General features: G+C 41.4%; 1 protein-coding gene across 6 annotated transcripts in view; it reads right to left on the bottom strand.

Annotated features, from left to right (window-relative positions):
- Positions 1–21,767, bottom strand: part of tnrc6c1 (trinucleotide repeat containing adaptor 6C1) — a 46,402-nt gene that overhangs the window by 20,119 nt on the left and 4,516 nt on the right. For 5 of the 6 annotated variants that reach the window (XM_080906235.1, XM_080906233.1, XM_080906234.1 and 2 more), the window contains exons 2-4: positions 17,701–17,802; positions 16,623–16,644; positions 6,747–7,103 (exon numbers count right to left, since the gene is read on the bottom strand). In XM_080906235.1, coding sequence (XP_080762361.1) covers positions 6,747–7,103; positions 16,623–16,644; positions 17,701–17,763 — 442 coding nt within the window. In that variant the 5' untranslated portion in view covers positions 17,764–17,802. Of the gene's footprint in view, positions 1–482; positions 619–6,746; positions 7,104–16,622; positions 16,645–17,700; positions 17,803–21,767 lie in introns of those variants that run through there. The other variant, XM_080906238.1, reaches the window with a different exon arrangement.

Raw genomic sequence — 21,767 nt, 5'->3', positions numbered from 1 at the left:
ACTGTCACAACAACAGGAGGGAAGTGATAGGATGCGTGCACCAAGATGTTTTCAAGCTTACTTTAATGCTTGCAACTACAGACAAGGGAGAGAGGGTGCAGAAGAGAGCAAGGGGGAGGAAAAAAAAAAAAAAAGAAAGAAAGAAAAAGAGGGCAATGTATTTCTGACACACACAGCGCCGTCGTTCTGTAGCGTCACTCGACTGAGAAGTGCAGGGCCGCCATTTTCTCAGTCCTGAACTAGAGCCAAAAAGGCTCTGATCTCCTGTCTGGATAACCAGTGCTCCTGCTTCAACAGCACACATGCTTTCCTCACAATAACACACACAGAACATCGTAACACGACACTGCATGCTCGACAGTGTACTGTCGCTTTAATATTTAAAAGTGCGCAAACGCAATCAGCCGAAACAACACAGGGATGGGAGGAAAAACAGAGAGCAAGAAGAAAGTAGAAGAGTGTGCAACACAGTAATGAAATACCTGTGGAGAGGTGCCTCCCGACCATCCTGTAAAGAGCTAGGTTGTGTGCAACGCAGCGACCATCCTTGTCTCAATATGTCTGCTCGGCTCGCCAAGCTTCTGAGGCTCATATCTGAAATGCTGCCAAGAAGTTGCACAGCTCTTGCACGGCATGAGACAACCCCCCCCCCCCCCCCCATCCTCCTCCACCACCTCCCTTCCTTCCTCACCCCCTCCCACTAACCCTGCTCTGACTGGGTCTTTCCTCTCCTATCTATTGCTTCTCTCCGGCTTTATTTATATCGCGCTCTATTCCTATCCTGATGGAGGATATTCTCCCTCTCTGGAAAAGCACCGAGACGCGGCCGACTCAGCGGGGAGGGGGAGGGGATGAGAGTGAGAGAAACAGAGGGGAGACTTTTATTATTCACTCTCAAGCCATGATGTAAAACAAAAAAGCAGGGCTCTTCTCTCCCGCCCATGCCCTCACATCTTTCAACCTTTCAAAACTGTCACTAAACATTTAGCTCCGTCTGCAATTAGTGCTGCCGCCCACGACGGAAAGCCTCTTGAATAGCGGCAGCAGGCGAAAGAGAGCGAGAGAAGCCCTTCAGAGCTGGAATGGCAATTTTCCTCACACATGAACAGACACAGGATAAGAATGCACAGGATGACAAATGTCGATTTTTGTCAAAATTTATGGCTGCAAGTCGGAAATACAGTAATCAAAAACAGAGCTGTCACTTTGGGGAGATGGTTTCTGGACACATGAAATAAGCAAGGTTGAAGGGATCTGCTAATTTGTGTGTGATTTAGTCTGGTTCAAAACATGGTGCTGGAGTGACGCGCACAGAGACAACAGAGGAAGATACCCATGAGATAGAAGGCAGAGAGGGAAGAGGATAGGAAGAGCAGGGAGCAGCAGCTCCCTAGATCAAGGCTGCTATTGTTTACAAATGATCCCAGCACCCACACAACAAGACAATAAGTCAATGTTTAGTGGAGAACAGAGTCCCTTTATGGCTGAAGTTCAGCCCCCTGTGCCTCTCGGCTGTGAGGTCCTAATGCACGGTGAGGTCATGGCCACTCGCTCGCTTTGTGTGCTAACTTACACAAAGTACAGATGGTGCATCCAAGTAGAGGAAAAAACAAACAGCTTCCTGACAACAACTCGGATGCTTCGTTGTATATCTATTACTTTATCGTGCAGCAAACTGTAAAAGCAAAAGCTACAGTTTAAAAGAAAGCTAAAGCATTCGGATATCCAGTGGTGGGATCACTAAAATTTGAAATGTTCAAGTATTTAGTTTGTGATCCTTTAGCTTGGAAAGCTAGGTGGTCTGTGTGATTCAGGTCAAAAGCTGGTGGAGGATTGTTTGCTTTAAAAATTCTCTTTCAAAAAGCGGTTAACACACTTTGGGTCATTTTGCTGAATGCTCATTTTTCTTGATTGTAAAATGATGCGGTCTGATCTGTTACTGGACTGCCTGTGTGCCTTCTGTTCTCTGTCCTTCACTTTAACATTTGTACAACACACCTGACTAGAGGCGAGGGAAGCTCGAGTTTCCTTGCTGAAGTGGCCTTCTTTGTGCAAACAATGCTTTAACGTTTCCCTTTTCACCTTCCCAAGAAATGTACGGCATGCACAATTTGCTCAACTATGCCTTCTATTTTCTGTAAAGTACTCCTATGAACTTGACGGATGTTTGGTAATAGAAATCTGAATACTTTCACGGCCAATGTATTCTCAGAGGGTGTACTTGTGGAGGAAATGGAGATGAGGGTAGAACAAGGGAGGGATCCAGAGGAACGAAAACATAAAAGAAAGAAGTCAGAAAATGAAGGACAAAGATGGATGTTGAGAGATAGGAGGAGGAAATAATCTAGGAGGGCTATGTGGGCCTCAGCTGTACTGATCCTGGCTTAATGAAGTCCCTGAGGGGCACAGAGACTGGATGGTACAGAGCTGACAATGCATGCTGCCAGCCAGATGAATGAACTCTCTGATAAACACACAAACGTGCACCTCCCAGGAATCTGCTACCTCTGCCTATGATGGTCTCAAACGCCACACTGCGTTTGATTTGATGCATTGTAATCAGTGCAAAACATTACAGCAGCGGCAGCAGGGGTTCGTTTTATCAAACTTATTGATAGAATGGGTTTGATGCAGAAACATTGCAAAAACAATTGTTCTGCGTCATGCTATACTATTTTGAAGTCTCAGTACTACAAAACAAGACAACTAAAAAAAAAAAAAAAAAAATTGTCTTTCCTACTTTGATATTTCCTGTTCTACTTCTGCACAAAGCAACAAAAATAACACAAGAGGGACTCAAAAATTCGGCGAATTTGTGATGTAGAAACTGTTGGGAAGTTGAATTAACTAGTTTAATTTTTATTACAATGCAACCCACTTACTGACCTTAACTGGGGCAAGTTGTATCCAACATTTCATTGCTGATATTATGGAGCATCTTTGCTCTACAAATCCTTTTAGGCACTTTTCAGCTCAGCTCACATGAGCTGATTTGATGGGGGTTTTTTTCCCCATGAGACAGAAAAATGTGTAAATGTGTTTGCAGTTTTGCACAAATTGTTAGAGGAATTGTAATGATTTTTTAAAAATTACATATCAGCTAGAGATGATGGTTAATCAAAAACGCTATTAATAGGGTTGGTAGCCACTAATGTGACACATTTTTGTTATAAGCATTACAATTCCAGTTGATAGCACGCAGAAAATGGCCCTTTTGCACACCCACACCACAACAAGATGCAAGACAAAGCTATTTAGTCACTGCATGCTGTGTTTGGGATATTCTGCAATAATGGCAAGTTTTAGTGTTACAGATTTAAGAGTTAGAGTTGAGGCAGGGTTAAACTGTATGGCAACAGTGACCTGGATATCCTGACAAGGCAAAGTGGAACAGGACACAATGCCAGCTGTCATCAACCACAGGCATAACCAGCAGATTTGTTGAAGGCAAATATAACACTCCTCAATAGATATTTGCAGCGCAGCAGTAGCAACAAAGCCAAAGTGGCACAGATAGCTTGCTAAATTCTCTGACAAACAAGGGTGAGATAAGGACAGGAGCTGTGCGTATATACATATGCAAAACCTGATTTAATGGATGCCTTCTTTGCAACTGCTTTGCCGATAATCTCAACATTATCTCAAGGGGAAAAAAATGGCAGAAGGACAATCTGTGCCTTTTAAAAAGTACACAGCAAAGACATCTGGCCATCATGTTTGGCTGTCAGTATCATCTTTCTCCTCCCTCTCTAAAGGATAAACCAGGTCAAGGTCTTTCTTCAACATGCCAGTCTTAAAATAGCTTGGTGTCATGCCTTCTCTACATGAAAGGGCCTCGGGATATGAATTGTTGCAAAGCAAAAAAAACAAAACAGCAACATCAGGGAGAGAGTGATAATAATGGGAAGACTCACAGTTACACATATAATATAGTATGTGGAGCCTGACTAATCACGGATACTTTACATTCTTTACTTACAGTATGTGTGAGCATGTGTTTTGGCGTGGCAGAGGTTGAGGAAAAGAACAACCAGCACACCAGACAAAGTCAGAAGAGCAGGGACACAGTGTAAGAAAGACAAGATAGAAGAAAATAAATTTTTTTAAAAAAAATCAGCGAGAGCTGATGTTTAATCACATCACAAGATGTCCCAGTCCTCTTTGAGGGGATTCCCAAGGCTCTTTTACAGCATCATCAGCAGACTTAAAGAGCACATCAAGTCTAGCAAGCATGTACTCACTCTCTCTCTGCTCCACCAGACAAGCCATTAGCACATTAGCTGCACTGTCCTTTCACTTGACAAAGACGGCTCATACCACAATGTTATGCCATTTTTGTCTTAATGCAGCTTATGGGCATAAAAAACCTGATCATGTTTTAAGGGCTTTTCCCACAGAGCATTACACAAATACAAAAAGGGGGTAGCTATAAATTTTAGCACTTTCAACCATGCAGTCATAACAGTTCACCTAAACAAGTCAAGTCAAAGGGAGGCCAGGATTTCCCTATGTAATATCCTCACATATCCCTGATAGAGACAGCCGTTTAATCCAGAGAATAGCTAATAATCTTTATGACATACAATCTTAACTCTTGCCCTGAGCCTGGACTATTAAACACACCAGCTGTTTACTGTTATGAGTCAAGTTGAGCAGGGACATTCAAGTTATGACTGTTTACGTTAACATACATTAGCATGTATACACAGTGGTGCACACAGAATTACCTTTACTGCTCGTCAAAAGGCCTCATGTGGGCAGGTAATGAAATACAGTGTAAAATGAGATGGAAACATGATAAAACTAGAAGAGCAAAAGGGAACTCAGTGAAACTCGACTGAAGTTAACTAAAGAGACATATGACGAATCACAAGGGGAGATGGCGCAGAGTCATGCTTGTGCAAAACTGTCCATTTGAGCTGCCTTTAGTGTTGTGAGGTCGTTCTGTCTGTCTGTCATAATGTAATCAGTCCGTTTAAAGACGCAGAGAGAGCAAAAGCAGAGCCGAACCAGCCTGCCAGAGAGGGGCGGGGAGAAACAGCAGCTTTTACCGTAAGCCATGAGTCACTTCAGCCCACAGAACTGGATGTCTGCCATGCTAGTTCTCTCCTTCTTTCTTTTATTCCTTCTCACTCGGTCTTTCTATCTATGCCAGGTCAGGCCCACTGAGGCAGCCAGCTAGCTTGCTAGCTAGTGCAGTGTTGCTCCGCCTACAAAAGCAGGAAATACTGGAGGGATGGTCAGGAAAGCTCAAGAAAGAGTAGGAGGAAGATGATAATGGAGGAGGTGGTGGAGGTGGAGGCGGAGACAGAGACGTGGACAGGATAAACATCTTATCACCATGGAGATAAGGCTGCACTCAAACAGCAGACGACACATTTATGAGAAAGTTTGTGCTGCTCCTCAGGCATTGAAAAGTGTCCAGTGCCCCTAAAGTGTCACCAAAGAGCACCTTTTTAGGAAATAACCGTTCCCTGCCGCCACTTAAAAACACATAAGAACCTGATTTACTGCCAAACATAAAACCACAGGAAGGAGAGTACACAGACACACAAAGATAGCCAGCTGTGTTTACTTGCCATCCTTTACCCCAGTATTCCTACATCCACATCCCTAATTCCCAGACAGGCTGAATGAAAATAAACAATAGCCAGCGGCACCTGTGCATTTGCACAGCCTTGCAGGTACACTGCATGATTACCAGCACAGTGCCTTACAAAAACAGGAGTGGATACAGCCATTGCTTTTTAAGAATGCCAGAACTCTTTGGCACAGCTGAGATAAGTCAAACAGATATTAGTAGAGATCTTTGAAGAACCAACACTGTTGTTGTTGTGGCATGACATACTTTTTGACTAAGTAGCTGTAGCCAGCCAAAGTTATTATTGGAGTAGTGTTCTACATGTTGCAACTAAAACTGCAGACTTGACAGTGACTGATGGGATACACTCAAATTTGCTCGAGTACAGACTGAACCAAGAGTTTACATCCTGCAGCAATGAGTACCTGCACTCTCTAATTGTATTAAGTAACGTCAACTTTATTTTGTCTTGTTTGATTAAATTTTAGTGATGCAGACAGTGAGAGCAAGAAAGTGTTGTCCATGCAGAAGCCTGATTAAAATGTGTAGCATCTTACTATAATACACAATCTGTATGTGTGTTTGTTTCCTTGTCCATTTACTCCTCTTACAAGACCAGGATGAGGGGACACACAGGTACATTTTAGGTCCCTGAAGGTTTTTAACTATATCAAGTCTTGTGACCATGTCATGTTGCCAAGCAACAACCTAGCAACAGGGCTAAAATCAACTGTTTTTAACATTTGTGCACCTATAAAAAGCATCATCCAATTTTATTTCACGATATCTAATTTGTATCCACAAAACATGTATTATATATGACATGTTATGATGCCATCAGGTTACCTGGCAACCACCTAGCAATGTGCTAAATTGAAGAAGCATTGCTGCTCCCACAACACATTATAAAAGCAGCGTATCATTTTTATCCCATCACAAGCAGGTCAAACAATATTATAGGAAGTGCATCATCTATATGTATAACATAATGTAACTCCACTGAATTTCACTCCTCATTCTCAATTTATATCCACTTCATGTGGATAAGCTGAATATATCATCAGTAAAACAAGTAATTCCAAATAACCTCTTACGATTTATGTAATTAAACATCACAAGTTTTTTTTTTAGAAAACATTAAATGTACTTATTCAAACCAACAGACCTGTGGGCAAGCTGGCTGCAGTGGAAGAGGAGCAGGAAAGAGAGGCGTGTATGGCTACTGTTGCTGCTGCAGGTTCACTAGTGGTGGGACGTCCCGTGGTGATGAGAGGCAGCGTCCCCAAGGGAAGAGGCTGGCCCCGCTTTAACAGCTGCTTGTGCTCCTGCTGACGAAAGCGTGGGGGCACCTCTCTGGGCGGGTAGCGCTGCTGGAGCGGAGTCTGGGACTGCTGTGCTGTCTGCGGCTGACCTCCGGAGGGGATGCGCTTGCCATTTCCACTGCTTGGGGGTACAGATGGGATGGCACTGGGGTTGACGGGGGGAAGAGGAGGGCTGGGGTTGAGCTTGGTAGAGTCTGGCACTGATGAAATGGGTGGGGATAAGTAACAACAAGAAAACAGAAATGCAGGGATGAGGAAGGGTAAAGCAGAGCTGTTGAGCACACACTAGTACTAAAATACTATGATTAGTTGCAAATGGACTGGTCCATATTCCAAATAAATAAATAAAATCACTCGCTAGAGACCGTTTATATGACTTATATCTGACACATAACACATTTAAAGAAAACTAAAAGGAACTGCTGAATACTGCCCTCTTCCTCTATAAATTACTGTCAGTAATTCATTTTAAATGTTTTCTGTAAAGCTACTGTGGTTAAGCATTTCCTTCACTGACTCTTTTCAAAGCCCTGGATACTTTTGGAAGATTTCTATGAAGTTAAATTCAGAAAGGCTAAAGGAGCAGAAATCTATAAATGCACAAGATTTACTCAAGGCAGTGGTCAGTCCAAACAGATGGTTGTTCTTTGGAGAACCACAGGACTGTAATAACCTCGGGGTGGCACTATAAAAGAAAAAATGATGACTTTAGAGATGGCCAAGACACCCAACTCCCTCACAGCCTGTCATGGTGCCGGTTCACAGATTATATGTGTTGAAGAGGTCAAGTACCAGAAAATGGACTTAGACCTGCCTGCTACATTATTGTGGGCTATTGTCTCCATCAGGACGGTGCTGTAAAGAGCGCTGAGCACCATCAACATAAGCTGTTCATGGTTTGTGGCAGGTTATGGCCCCTGAAATGATCACCTCTCAGCGCTCTACAAAAGCCGTTAGTTATTAACTGCTTGCACGGCTGCTGAAGCAAAGTGCTCTTATCCAACTAGCTTTAGTTACCCTTAGCAACAGAGTGCGAGGCTCTCTCTGCTCTGACCAGCCATTTCTCATGGTCGAAGCCCTGCAGGGTTTCACATGAGCAGCGAAGCCTAAGAACTGCACATAATTTAAAAAACCTCCAATAACATTTATTCATGCATTCGTATTTTTATTTTTTTTCCCAATTGAGGGACATTAGAAGTTGGGAACAAAACATTGGTATATCATCACTATAAAACTGGTGTGTTACAAAAGAAAATTAAACTCCAATAGTCACTCTCTTACTCCCCAGAGGAAAATATCTAGCCTCTCTGCAGCTTAAAAATGCATCATCATATCTACAATCTTGGTGTCAACTGTTGCATGCAGCTACCAGGCTAATGTGTACTTGAGACGTTTTATTGGGGATTCGTGAGAGCATCTACTATGTATTTAAAAAAAAAAAAAATATGCAACCACTGTGAAGCCTCCAGTTTAGTTTTACGCTGTCACAATCTTCATTTCCAAGAGACAGAAGAGTGAAGGGCCAAGTTAAGGCTAGCAAGCTTAATCCATATGCTGGATGGGTGCAACGCATATATGATGCTCGCCAATTAGTGAGAAGTAACAGACTAACAAATTACCAGAATTTCACAAAACTGGAGTGCAAACTCACTGGATTGGTTGCATCTTATAGAGAGTCGTGTTACCCGTGAAATCATTTGATTAAAATGCTGCAAAAACCCCCAGCACTGCAAACATGGTCAAGAAGTGACTTGAACTACTGGTAAAGGGTCTAAGACTACAATCAACTACAGCTCCAGATATCGTCACGCCTGTCAAAGAGGCGATTTGCTCTCATCTTTAAGCGTTCACAAAACACAAATTAGTTAAAATATTTATTCCCATTATAGATTTTATAAAGGGAGAAATTATCTACAGTGACCAAAACTGTGTTTTTACCACATGCAGGTTTTAGTACTTTTGGGGTAAGTGAAGGTGTAAAGCTTAATAATGGGTGATGCATCCCTTGTTTGTTCATCACTACCTAATCACACCTCTCTAAAATGTATACACTGAAATAAGAGTTGTTGCTATAAAAAACACGGCTGCTATAACCGACAAGATCCACTTGTCAAACATCAGAGCCGTGAAGTCCAAAACACCCCCAGGATGCTAATTTACAGTCGCTGAATTTGGAAATAGGCGGTCGGAAGCCACCACTAAATCAAACATGTTGGTCAGCTTGGGGTCACGGAGCTGCTCCAGAATGAGATGGATCATGAGACACAAAGCGCACTGGATAATCTCCTCAGCACATTTTATTACATAATAAAATAAGCTGGTAAACTAGAATGCAAACAGGATGCAAAAAAAAAAAAAAAAAAAAAAAAAAAAGTGCTTAAGAGCTACACATACTGTACAAGAGCAGACCCCCAAACACCAGCTGACTGGACATAATGTGCACTGAGCCACAATGGCATTTGAGCTCTTGCTGCGGGGGAAGGGGGGTCTTTAAAAACCACCAGCCAGAAGAAAAAGAAAATCTTTGTGCTGCAGCCTAACTGTATTATAAAGAGCGGGGCCTTGCGATTGGCTGACAAAATGAGTGTGTGCAAGGCAGCAGTGAATAACTTGCACACATGCGGCTAGTCCGGCATCACACACAAAAACAAAGAGTTATGTAATGCTGAGGCCCACACAGAGGGGAGAGGGCAAGATGGTGTCGTGGAAGCACACTCAGCCTTGTAAATACTCAGACATGTTCGCTCACACGTCACAAATGGCAACATTTTTCTGTGCACGTTTGTTTGTGTGTGTGTGTGTGTGTGTGTGTGTGTGTGTGTGTGTGTGTGTGTGTGTCAGTCATAGTATGATCCAGTTTCACCCAAATCTGTCCGAGTATCTCCCTCTCCCTGCAGCTCAGCAATGTTGCGGGTGGAGGGCGGGGGGGGGAGAGAGAGACGACACACGCTATAGTGTTGGAGCTCGCCTCTCATCAGATCTCTCTACATCTGCTTCATTTCCTCTTCATTCTTTATCCCTCCCCACCTTCCTGTGCTCCCCTCTCCCTTTCTCCTTCACTCCCAGTGATCTACCATTATCCTCTTGTCATTATTACTGTATTAAAGGCGGCAGATGGACACGATAATTCCTGCCCAATTCTACCCGCTGAGTTTAAGAGGTGATTTCCTCTTAAAAAAAACTGAAGACTGTTGTAGGTTATGCCACAATGTGCAATCGTAGTTATGAACATGAGCATTACACAGTTGGGACTCCATGATGTGACGTAGATTCTTCTGGAAGCTGAAGAGGGGGGAGAGCTGGCTGCCCTTTTAGCCAATCAGAGGGAAGAAACAAGGAGGGGACAGGGGAGGGAGGGAGGGAGAGCGAGCGAACAAGAGAATCGACATTCGGGAGGAAGGGAAGGAGGCAGGGAGCGAGGATAAGTGATGAAGAGTGTAGTGTGTGTAAGAAAGTCTCCACCCCCTCGTGCACTCCTCTGTTAGCTCGAGACTCACTGCCTGAAATCAACTTGGGTCCAAATCCGCTTACAACTGGATCACCATTTGCCGGTGCTGCTTTGGTTTCTTCAGATTGCATGAGCGACACAAGTCCTCCAAATTCAGTTATCCTGATAAACTGATGATTTAATGTAAAAATATCCTTTTATTCTCAATTAAAATTCAGAGACTGATCAAGGCAGGGCTTAATAAATGTTTCTGGCAGGTGTGGTGTACAGTGCTTGTATCTCAGGCAGTACTTAGCAGCGAAACAGTGAAATAGAGTAAGAAGAGACGAGACCGACTCCTGCTGACAGCCTGTTTGCAATAACAGAGTCCTCAGCTGTGCCACTGCACAGGAGAATTCCCACTTCATCAAAGATGCACATCAAGCCTTGGCCTTGGGGCTGTGTGTGCTTCATGCAGAGGAAGCCATCCCATTTTCTATTTTAAAAGGGGTCTTAATTTCCTCAGAAACAATGATAGTATGCTTGCCTGGCTGTTTAAGAGCTAGAGGTTGTGGGCTGCCTGGTTAGGATTGTCTGGGGATATATTAAAAGAGTTGGAAGAAGGTGGAGGAGAAAGAGAGTGAAAAGCATTGGCAATCTCTCTGAGTGGAAGGAAAAAAAAAAAGGTCTGTGACCTTGCAGACAAAGGATACTTCTGTGCAGGTGCTTGGATAGCAATGTGCAGAAGAACTGAAGACTAGCGAATGCAAGTACTCATTACAAGGTAAGTTAGTTTTAAAACTGTCCTAACAACAATACGTGATGAATGAATGTTTTCAAATGATGTTCCTCTGAGTCGCAAACCAATTTTCAAAAACATAATTAATATATTAACAGTACTGTGCAGCCTGTACAATATTTACAAGTATATATTAAATACTATCAGTATTCTCCTCCCCTATATGTACAATAATAGCATGCTAATAATCATTCTCACTGCTCTGTTCCTTCATTGAAGTGGTTCGTCTCGCTCTTGGACAGAGTACATACTGAAATGCAAGCCTTCTATAACTGAGCCTTTAATCCCACAAGTTAGGCCATGAATGGAGCTTTATAAACTAGCTAAAGAAAATCTCGCTGCTGTAAACAGGATTGCTGTTTGCTTATTGTCCAGTATGTTACATGTGTTCAATCTAACAGCCAGGCCTTCTTGTGACTAAGAGTGAAATCCTGTTTGATGCCTTTGCATCATTTGCCTCCAAACTGTCACAGCACACCACTTTAACGGAACTGAAATAGAAGAAAACACACATGCTGCCTATTTCTAGAAAAAAGTAGCAGAAAGAGTGAATCGTGAGGGAGGAACGGCGGCATGTCTTTGAGGCTCTCCGTCTCATTTTTCCTGTGGGCTTTAAAATGTGAGCAGCGAGCCTCACAAGAGAGAAGATTAAAGGGTTTAATTAGAAGTGAATAAATACGACACTGTAGTTAAGAGGGAAACCCGTCACTGCATTACATTCCACACAGAGAAAAATGCTGTTTAAAAATATAAATAAATATATATATATAATATAATAATAATAATAATAATAATAATAATAATAATAATAATAATAATACGATTTTTAAAAAATATTTAATATCTGACAGCACAGTGCAGAGAACGCAAGGTTGTGATGGTCAAAGCGTTAATCAAACGGTAACTATGGGTCTGAATATATAATCTCAGGATCGACATTCACTTCCAGCTCTTAAGTGTTTCTCTCCAGACCTACTCTCCACCTGCAGAAGAGCTCCACAGGTTGAAGTAGGGGGGATCTCAGAAGACAAAACAGCTCTTGTGCCAGCAGCTGCAGGCAGCCCAGATTCCAGCGTGTTATGATTTACAGGAACCGAAGTGTGAAAGACAGTGGAACGTCCTGTCCTCCTGACCTGGGCAGCCCCTGCTGAGCCCGAAAAATGGTTCAGTCTCACATAACAGCGTCAAACTGAAACTGCAACAAAGAAATGCCACTTGGCACTTATGTTACAAGTATCTGTTTCGCCACATTCAGGGGCTGAAAATGCTTAATTTGTCAAACACATTCTAGACATTTTTGTTTGCCACAGACTTGACCTTTGCAACTTCTCCAATAAAGCTTCCTTTCAGATTGCAGCTCACTAACCAACCAGTCCACATCCACTTTTTGACAGGCTAAACTCAGCGTGTGGGTATATTTCAAGAAAAGACACACACATACACAAAAAAGATCACGCGTGAATTATATAGCACACAAGTGTTTTATCAAAGACCCTTTCACATCTGAGTGTTGCTAATTAAATTGTACCGTAATGTCAAAACCCAAGCCCATCTGTCAGTTGTCATAAATATAATGGCTCAAGTGACAATATGCAATGACAACAGGCTCATATGCACAATTTATGGTGTAAATACAGCTGAACACAGCTGTTACTTGTGTTGTTCCTTAAAGTGCAGCTTATCATTACCAGTACTGCATTCATTTAAGCTGCGCTGCTCGGGATAAGACATGCAGTGGTATAAATTTCCCCCCTGATCGCACCACAATTTATGGCTCTCTAGCACAAAGCGCTGGGCGTAATTAAGCGAATGTGAAACGGCAAATTACCGTAATTGTCGGGCTATAAGCCGCTACTTTTTGCACAAGCTTTGAACCCTGCGGCTTTTAGTCAGGTGCGGCTTTTCTATAGATTGTCCATGATTTTTGTGATATCGTAAGACGATTTGTTTTGTTTGTTCCGCTGTTGTACGGCACTACGTTGCCTGGCGGAAGGATCGGGGTTCAAGAGTGGTATGTTGGTCACATGTCCATCCGCCAGGCAACATAGTGCCGTACAAGTAGCGCGAAAAACAAACTTCAAAGTAGCGCTATGCGTTCAGCTGGAGTCGTGGATGATGAGCGGCGATAAACTTGCGAAAAGCAAGTTGTGCTCAACTCTACCGGTGGATTCTGACAGCGTGGAAAAGTGTGCAAACATCCACGATCACCAACGGATTTCGAAGGGCTGGACTGCTGCATGATGAAGAGGAGGACACCGCCACGGCCCTTCAGAGGGTGTTCGACTCCGACACTGACAATGAGGATTTCTTTGGTTTTGAAAGTGACAACGAAGGAAAGAAGCTGAGAGTGGATGACGAAGCCATCCTGAGCCTGTTCGTTTCCGACACTGGAGAAGAGGACTTTGGTGGTTTTAGTGCGCAGGAAGATGGTGGTGAATGACTGACTTTTCTTCTTGTTAAAGCCGTGTCACTGCACCTGAGCCTAAAAGGTAGTCTGAATCTATTTTTCTGGTGTGCTGTAGGTTACTGTTATGTACTACATTTGTTACTCATTTATGAAGCACAGCACATGTGCAAATATGTACCCATAACTTGATTTTCAAAATATTAATAAAAGGGGTGTGTCTCCAAACAGCCATCTCTTTCCTGACAATTCGCTTTGTGCATATTCTCTTACATATGATAAGTCAATATTGAAACACCTGCGGCTTTTGGTCAGGTGCGGCTAATGTATGTACAAAACAGGATTTTCCCCTGATTTTAGCTTGTGCGGCTAATATTCAGGTGCGCTTTGTAGTCCGGGAAATACGGTAATCTGTTATGAAATTACTGCCACGACACTACTTTGTAATAATGTTATCTTTTATTGCACTATGTAAATGTGCGCCTTGATGTGCATGCATGTTGTCCCCAGTCTCTGATAGGGACAAAAATGCACAGCATGGATAGGCACACAATAGCTCATTAACCCCTAGAAATGAACTCTAGAGTAGCTTGTTGATGGTGGATGTGCACAATGCTTATTACTAATAGACTCATCTATTATTTTTCTTTTTAGGGTGCGTCGCTGACACCATGAGTGCGGCCCAGCACACACTGTGATAAAGGTCTCTGTGATACTCACATCACAGCGTTGCTGCCATGCTTCATGGCTTCCCCACACCATTAAAGCTGTTTGAGCATCTTTAGTTTAAAAAAAAAAAAAATGCCACATGCCAGTAGATACATCCTACACATGTTACACGTGTATGTTTTAGGCTGGTTTCCTGGGGTTATGCAAAATTAATCAATCATACAGTAGGACTTTAAATACTGTAAAATAGAGCGATAGATATAGAGACAGACAAATATAGATCTCTCTCTCATATCTCTTTTCTCTATATATCTATGTGATGCCTTCTTGAAAGTATAAAAATAGTGATTTCTGTGACTGATATTAGATACTGAAATGGTGTGGATATGCTAAAATACCTGGCATCGTAAATGCTCACATTTGGTTCTCATTTTTCAAAATCATAGAATTTGCCTACAAGTGGACAGACCAGCTTTTCAAGCAGTCTCAGCCCAGATATTTTATTGTGTTTGGTCATCTGACAGCTTATACTCCAACCCCAAATGTCCAAACAGGCAATCACACTAGATTGTTTTAACTGAACCTATTGTATCTGGAGGTAAATGTGATACGTTTAGTTAACAAATATTACAGCACTTTCAAGGATGCTGAAGCAAAGGAGTCTGTAGTAGCTGTGATATAAAACCATATGCGTAACGGTGGATTTGCACAGACACAGAGCATATATATGCTGTTTGTGTTTGCAGGTCACATTAGGAGACTGTAAGAGTGAGAGCGTGTGTGTCATAAAAATGAGCCAGTAGAAATATCCTACAAAGGGGCCCCTCAGCTGTGCCGGCAAACAGGAAACGGGAGTGCATTCTCACAGTTTCACATAGCTCTGCCCATTTTTGTGTGTTCTCAAACACTGTTTTCCTGCACTCTCCCAAATCAACCAGAGGCACCAGCCACCTCTCTACATTTCACACAAATAAAAACCACAACAATTTCTTCCATCTCTGTTCCTTACAGCCCACCTTTTTCTCTCCTTCCTCCTTCTCTGGTCCCAGGGCGGGCCTCAGTGCTAGACCAGACAGGAGGTGGTGTAGTGTTACTATGGCGCTTGGGGTCTTCCTGGAAATCTCCTGTGTATGAATGCCTGTTTATTCAGCCTCCGCACTAGCCCTGCTCTCCTAATTAGCTCCCACTGTACCTTACACTAGTATCAGACACAATCTGCCTCTTTTAGTTGATTAGTCAATTAAGATTCATGGTGTCTTTCAGAAAAAAAGACAACTGTTTCAGCCCCTTTTCACGATCTTTTCCAGTCATTAATAGATAATAACTGCAGTGCCTCGTTAACTGCCACAGTAATATTGAGGTAAAGACAATCTATAATCTGTGTGATCTTCTTCAGAAATGATCAACATGAGCACAGTGCAACAGAAAAATATGTAAAAGGTGCTAAAAAGTCAAGTGTGATAATAGAAAAGCCTGTTATAAATGGTGAATTTTAGATCTGGTACTTAATAGGGGTTAAGATAAAGAGTTGAAGTGTCAAATAAATACTATGAAAAGAAACGGCATGTTATATGTGCTAACACTCACTAATAACTATTCTCTTTCTACCCTTCAGGCCATCCTGTCAGCATCTTTGAGCAGTTCTAATCAGATTTCCCGCTGCCTATCCCTCATGACACATTAAGTCCCTCTCCCATCTGCTTGCTCATGCCGACATGAAGATCTGCTTCCAGGCTAACTGACTGTCCACCACATCCTACCTGCTTCCCTCTGATTGTTAAAACCACTGGCTTGGGGAGACAGTGAAGAGAGTGGGTCTGTAGCTGCCACAAAGCAGGAGTTAAAACCTGCAAGCTAAGTGCAGTCTTCACTACAAAACTACATTTCTAGGCATTTTTATTCAGATGGTTTATTTGTTGGGTTTTTTTTCTCCTTCAGATTTTCTTCCTCTCCTCTACCCTCTGAGGTAAGCCTGAGGACCCCTATGTGGAGGCTTTGAGAGGAGATGGACCATTCTTATGCTTCTTATTAGGTTGTAGGTAGTAGGCTCAGGTAGTACAGCAGAGCTGGTGGCCAGTAATGTTTTCAGTTGCAATATATTTTTCAACTTTAAAAGCAAATCCTTCATAATCAACAGCATAGCAATGAGCTGAGAATCAACTGACGCCTAGTGGCAAAAAGGTAGAACTGCATATACTGTGTGGTTCCCCTTCTGACAACAATGTAACACCCTCACACAGTCAGTGTCCTTCCTGCTATCACAAGATATCACACAGACTCGCAGCAAAGGTCTACACTGACAACTCCAGTATTAAAACATGCATAACAGACGCTCCTTTTATTCTGTGGTAAAGAAATCAAATGAGTCTTTCTTTGATGTTGTGCATCAATTGTACAAAAAACAAGCAGCAACAACTCACCTTTGGTAATCTGCTCTGTGGCCTGAAAAAACAAACAAACAAGTTAACAACAGATCAAACTTAAAATGATAAGATAAACATGTAATGCATTCCATGTAAGATCCAGAAAACAGTATGCGGTTTTGCATGAAATAATTTTTAACATTTTTGCTCATGATCCACGCAACAGTAATGAAGCAAACTAGTCAGGGCAATGCTAAGGGACAGGTAGTGCTCGTGTATTTAAACACTAAATTGATTAACGCTCGACACATTTAAGAGCTCCAAACAAGATTTAGTTTGCCGTGGTTTGACTGCTGGCACTCGCCTCATTGCAAGACGGTGGAGTTAAGTCCATCTGACAGATGAGGACCTGATTATTGCTGTGTTATTTAATTGAATAGTGTAAACTGTATTATTTATTAAGTTAATGAGGGAAAACTAGCCTGTAGCTTGTACTTTTTCCAGCACTAGCAAAAAAAAAAAAAAAAAAAAAAAAAAAAAAAAAAAAAAAAAAAAGCTTAAGCACAAGCACAACAGATCGCTAGAAGAGGACTTAAGGTTAGGGGATATGAATATATAAATGTGCTGACATAGGAGCTCTATACACCGAAAACACTTATAATGTAGAGCTGTGCCTGGCCTTGTACTACATAGCATACTAGCATCTAAAATACTACAAATGCCAACAAGCTTGTTCTTTTCACCATAGAATAATCTGTAATTATTTATGATTGCTTTAGTCTATAAAATGTAGACATTTTATCCTAAAATTATAATTAGAACTAACAAAAAATATTTTCTGTGTAACCAAAACAAGCAGCACAACAGGTCAAATGTTGCTTGAGCCCTCGTAATGGAGACTACAGACAAAGAGGAGTCCCTGCATTAAACACAAAGTTAACTGGAAACTGGTTAAAAATAAAACATTAATAATTATAAAATCACTCCAATCCCTACCCAAAATCCAGCTGACTGCCAGTAACTGCTGCAATTAGCTGGAGTTTACAGTATCTTATCATATGATAAAGAACAGGAAGGAACAATTACAGCAACATGATAAAAGCATGTGGGTTTCAAAAACACTCTGCAAGCCTACCTTTTTTTGAGCAGCCTCTTTCTTTTTCTTCTCGTCTTGTTTTTTCTTTTTCTTATCTTCCATCAAATGGTTCTCTTCTTGTATTTTTGCTTCTTTTCACAGCTTAAATAAAAAGAGAGATGGAGAGAGATGGACAAGGTTTTACCCCAAGAACCAGTCAAAGAGAGGAGTACTTTGGCTCAGCAGAGTGAACACAGATGAAAGTGATTTCTTGACATTTTCTTTTCAGCTGAATGGTTCATTTTATCAGTCTTCAAACTGAAATCAGTGTGTCAGTAGCTGCGTTTGTAACACGTGACGATATGTGGACTAGTAACACACTGAAATCACTGTCAGCTGAGGTGAATAGTTTTGATTATCGTCAACTCCAAAATCCAAATTCAATCAACATCTGTTCAGGATCTTCCAGAACAACCCCAAACCAATCAGGGTTAACTGCAACCCACAGCACTCAAAATGATCCACTGCCAAAGTTCTAATAGTACCTACTCAGCCCAACCTGGTTTCAGTTGTTTCCTAATACAATTGTGAATGGGGTCATTACAGCAATGTGGCTGAAAGATGTGACGTCATTTGGATAGAAAAACAAAACAAAACAAAAAACCACAAAAAATAAAATAAAATAAAATTAAATATGGTGGATGTCAAGGTTATAGTATACCTGCTTCTCAGTTTATGGCTTTTTCTCAGACTCTGGGACATTTCTCATATACTCGGGTTTGAAAAACTGAAGTTTTGATTTTCATGAAGCCACTCTCATGACTCATTGAGTGACGCCACTAACTAGCCAATTGGTGGCGTGCAGTCTGTTAACGTCACAGAACCCCAGCTGAGTAGGTACTAAACAACCACCTGGTACCAAGTACTCCAACCTAATGTAAAAACCCTAAAAACCAAAAGTCTTGTCATTTAGCTTCAGCTGACTAAATGTCATAAGATTATGACAGAATAAATCTAAAGTTCATTCACTTGACTTAAGAGTAAAAGTTTGTTGTGATTTTATAGGTAAGAGTTACTCGGCACGTTTACAGATTGATATCAAGAGAAATAAAACAAAAGCAAAATGTGTCCATATGTCCACTCTTCTCTTCTTTCTCGCAGTTTTATGAGAAAGAGCATGGGAGCTGGCTGCCACCCTGTTTATTGGGATAGATCAAATTTCCTTTCTAATCTTACTGCACAAAAAGATTGAAAGTGATCCAATCAGAAGCAAACTCATCCCGCCTTTCTAAACAATTTAATTTGTTAATTTGTAACTCTGATTTGATCTAGTCTCTCCAGAACACTTCCATCTTGTTTTTATTCATCACTGTTTTTGTACTCGTGCATTCATTTTTATTTAGTCATCGTCTTGCTTCTGTTAAGAGAAAGAAAGAAGAAGAAAAAAAAAAAAAAAAAAAAAAAAAAAAAAGGCTGACAAAAACTATCACAGAAATTATTGGTCAATGAAATTAAGACTGGACCCATGTCCATGGCACTTGTTTTGGTGGTAAACATGAGGCAGGTGCTTGTGAGTGACTCGTCCACAATCCACAGACGTAAGACTGTGAGTTTATTTCACATTCCACTTTTAAGCAGCATATTTCTTTAAGTGTGCAAAGATGTGTGCATACGTTTTTCAGTTGTCTTTAGGTTTTTTTCTGGAAGCTATTAGGAAGGCATTGTGGGTTTAGCATGTTGGTGCTCTTAAGTTGAGCCTGCCGCTCTTTAGTCTACACACACTCTACAAGACCAACAGATTCTAACACAAATAATGTGTTCGCACTACATCGAAACAAAAATCTCAAAACCTCGGGTTGTACCCTGCACTTTTAGTTTACGGTCTTGAGGATTTAAATGTCGACAACTCAAGCTGAAAACCATCTGCCAATGGCCTATTGTTTCACACTAGTTCGGTGGCCTTTTCAAAGCATGAGTGAAACAGGATGGAAATGTGCACTGATTTCATTTCAACCTTCCTGATTCCTTAGGTCCCCAGCAACACACCAGGCAAGTGTCAAGATCATCAGATAAACGGCTGGTATGAAAAAGCAAAGATGACACTGACACACAGACATACACACAGAGATTCCTTCATTTCTTATGAGCTACAAAAGCATCCAGCATCTATATCCAGCCTACACTAAGAAATGAATAAATAAATTACAGCTAGAAACAGTGTTTTAAAAGAAGGACATAGTAAAAATGAATTGGCCTGGGGAAAAAAAAAAAATCATATATACATTTGAAAGTCAAGTTGCTTGAACCACAAATGTGAAACTGCACATAAAACCTTCAGCTTTTTTTCCCCCTGCCAAGCCTAAGCTGCTGCAGGCGACAGCGATATGAGCCACTGCCTGGCAACAAGCGCTCCCGGAAGGCCCGAGGTGAGCAGTCAGGTGGAGATAGAATGCGCCCTGAAGTGCTGACAGCGCTGACATTAGTCTGGTTGTAGAAGTTCAACAATAGGACTTCCAAAAAAAAAAAAAAAAAAAAAAAGAAAGAACAGAAAAAAGAAAGATGAGCTTGGGCAAGTAACACAAGTTTCCAATTAAGCAGCTAAGTGAGGATTTTAAAGCATGTCTTTAAACCATGGGTTCAAGAGTACTTCGTAACTATATAAATGACTTGCTTATTGCCTTTACTGAATGTTTTTTCCCTTAAACTCTATGTCAAAAAAAAAAAAAAAAAGTACCAAAACATAGAAAAACAACAACCACAGTGCCGGAGATTATACCTAGGTATGTAATTGTGAAACACAGGTTTTCTGAGCTCTCTTTCAAATATTGTTTGACAACAAAACTTTCTTCCCTTTCATAACAGAGAGAAGAGAACTGCTGTCTCATCTCACTTCAGAGATCTGCATTATTTTTTTTTTAAACCACAACAGCCACAAGTGAAATAGAAGGAGCTGCTGTGAACATTTTTTATATTTAAAGAGAGAGAAAAAAGACAGTACATTTGTCTTGTCAACAGCAGCCTTCAAAAACATCCTGCGATTAGGTAACGGCACACTTTAATGAGCTAAACCTCAATATCATGCAATTTTTATAAACTCAATTGCCAACAACTTCAATAATATCGCTCAATCAGTTCAACACATGCCCTTAGCTGACTCTGATGCAGGCAGGCTGTGTCCAAAGAGCAGCAACAAGAAGGCCCCGTATTATAAACTGTAGCTCAGATTGTGAGCCTGACCAAACCATGCAAACACAGAGCTCCCATAAACTTGGCTATTAATTCATAACTGTAATCACGTAATTTTTTTTCTCTAACTGGCTGATACGGAACCTGCTGAGTACAGCTGCCGAGCTAAATTTAGCAGGTGCTGCTTGTTTCAAAGGCATCAGTGGGACTTGTGTCACGTAGGATCATGGGAGAAGGGAGATGCTCCAGTTAATGTGAGCTGGTGTCAGCCACCAACCCACATGAGGAGCAGAGCGAAGCGTCAAAATAAACTAAGTAAGAAACATTTGGTCCCTAAGCAGGATGAAGGATGTCTCCCTCAATGAGAGCTGTCGCTTAGCATCTTGGGCTACGTCCACACTAATAGTTTTCTCTCCGTTTTGGCCTCCCGTCCACACTGAGACGGCGTTTTCCCCGAAGGAAAATGCAGCATTTTCGACTTGTGCGTCGCAGTTTGGACAGCAAAAACTGAGACTTTCTAAAACGATGATACGTGTTAGTCATATGGTGCAGTCATGTGACCAATTAAACTAAGATAGCAGAGGGCATTATACAGCAGTTGTTTTGTTTTGTTTGCTCTCAATTTTGACAGCCCTATTAAAGAGGAATATCAGTTTGTACATGCTTCAGATAGCTATGATGCAAAATTCAGAGTTGATTCTCACTATAGGTGTGAATGTGAACATGAATGGTTGTCTCTGGGTGTCAGCTCTGTGACCGACCTGTAACTGGTCTAAGGTGACCTGCGACTTTAATGTGCGCTAAATAATATTTGTATTTGATTTAGGGCTGCACGATTTTGCATAAAATGAGAATCACGATTTTTTGGCTTAGAATTGAGATCACGATTCTCTCACGATTTTCTTTTCCAGTATAAATATTTATTGCACTTATTAACTGCA

This window comes from Rhamphochromis sp. 'chilingali', assembly GCF_963969265.1.
Source record: "Rhamphochromis sp. 'chilingali' genome assembly, chromosome: 15".
Classification (NCBI taxonomy): domain Eukaryota; kingdom Metazoa; phylum Chordata; class Actinopteri; order Cichliformes; family Cichlidae; genus Rhamphochromis; species Rhamphochromis sp. 'chilingali'.
Note: the sequence above shows the minus strand (reverse complement) of the source record. Positions and strands in the feature narration are given on the sequence as shown.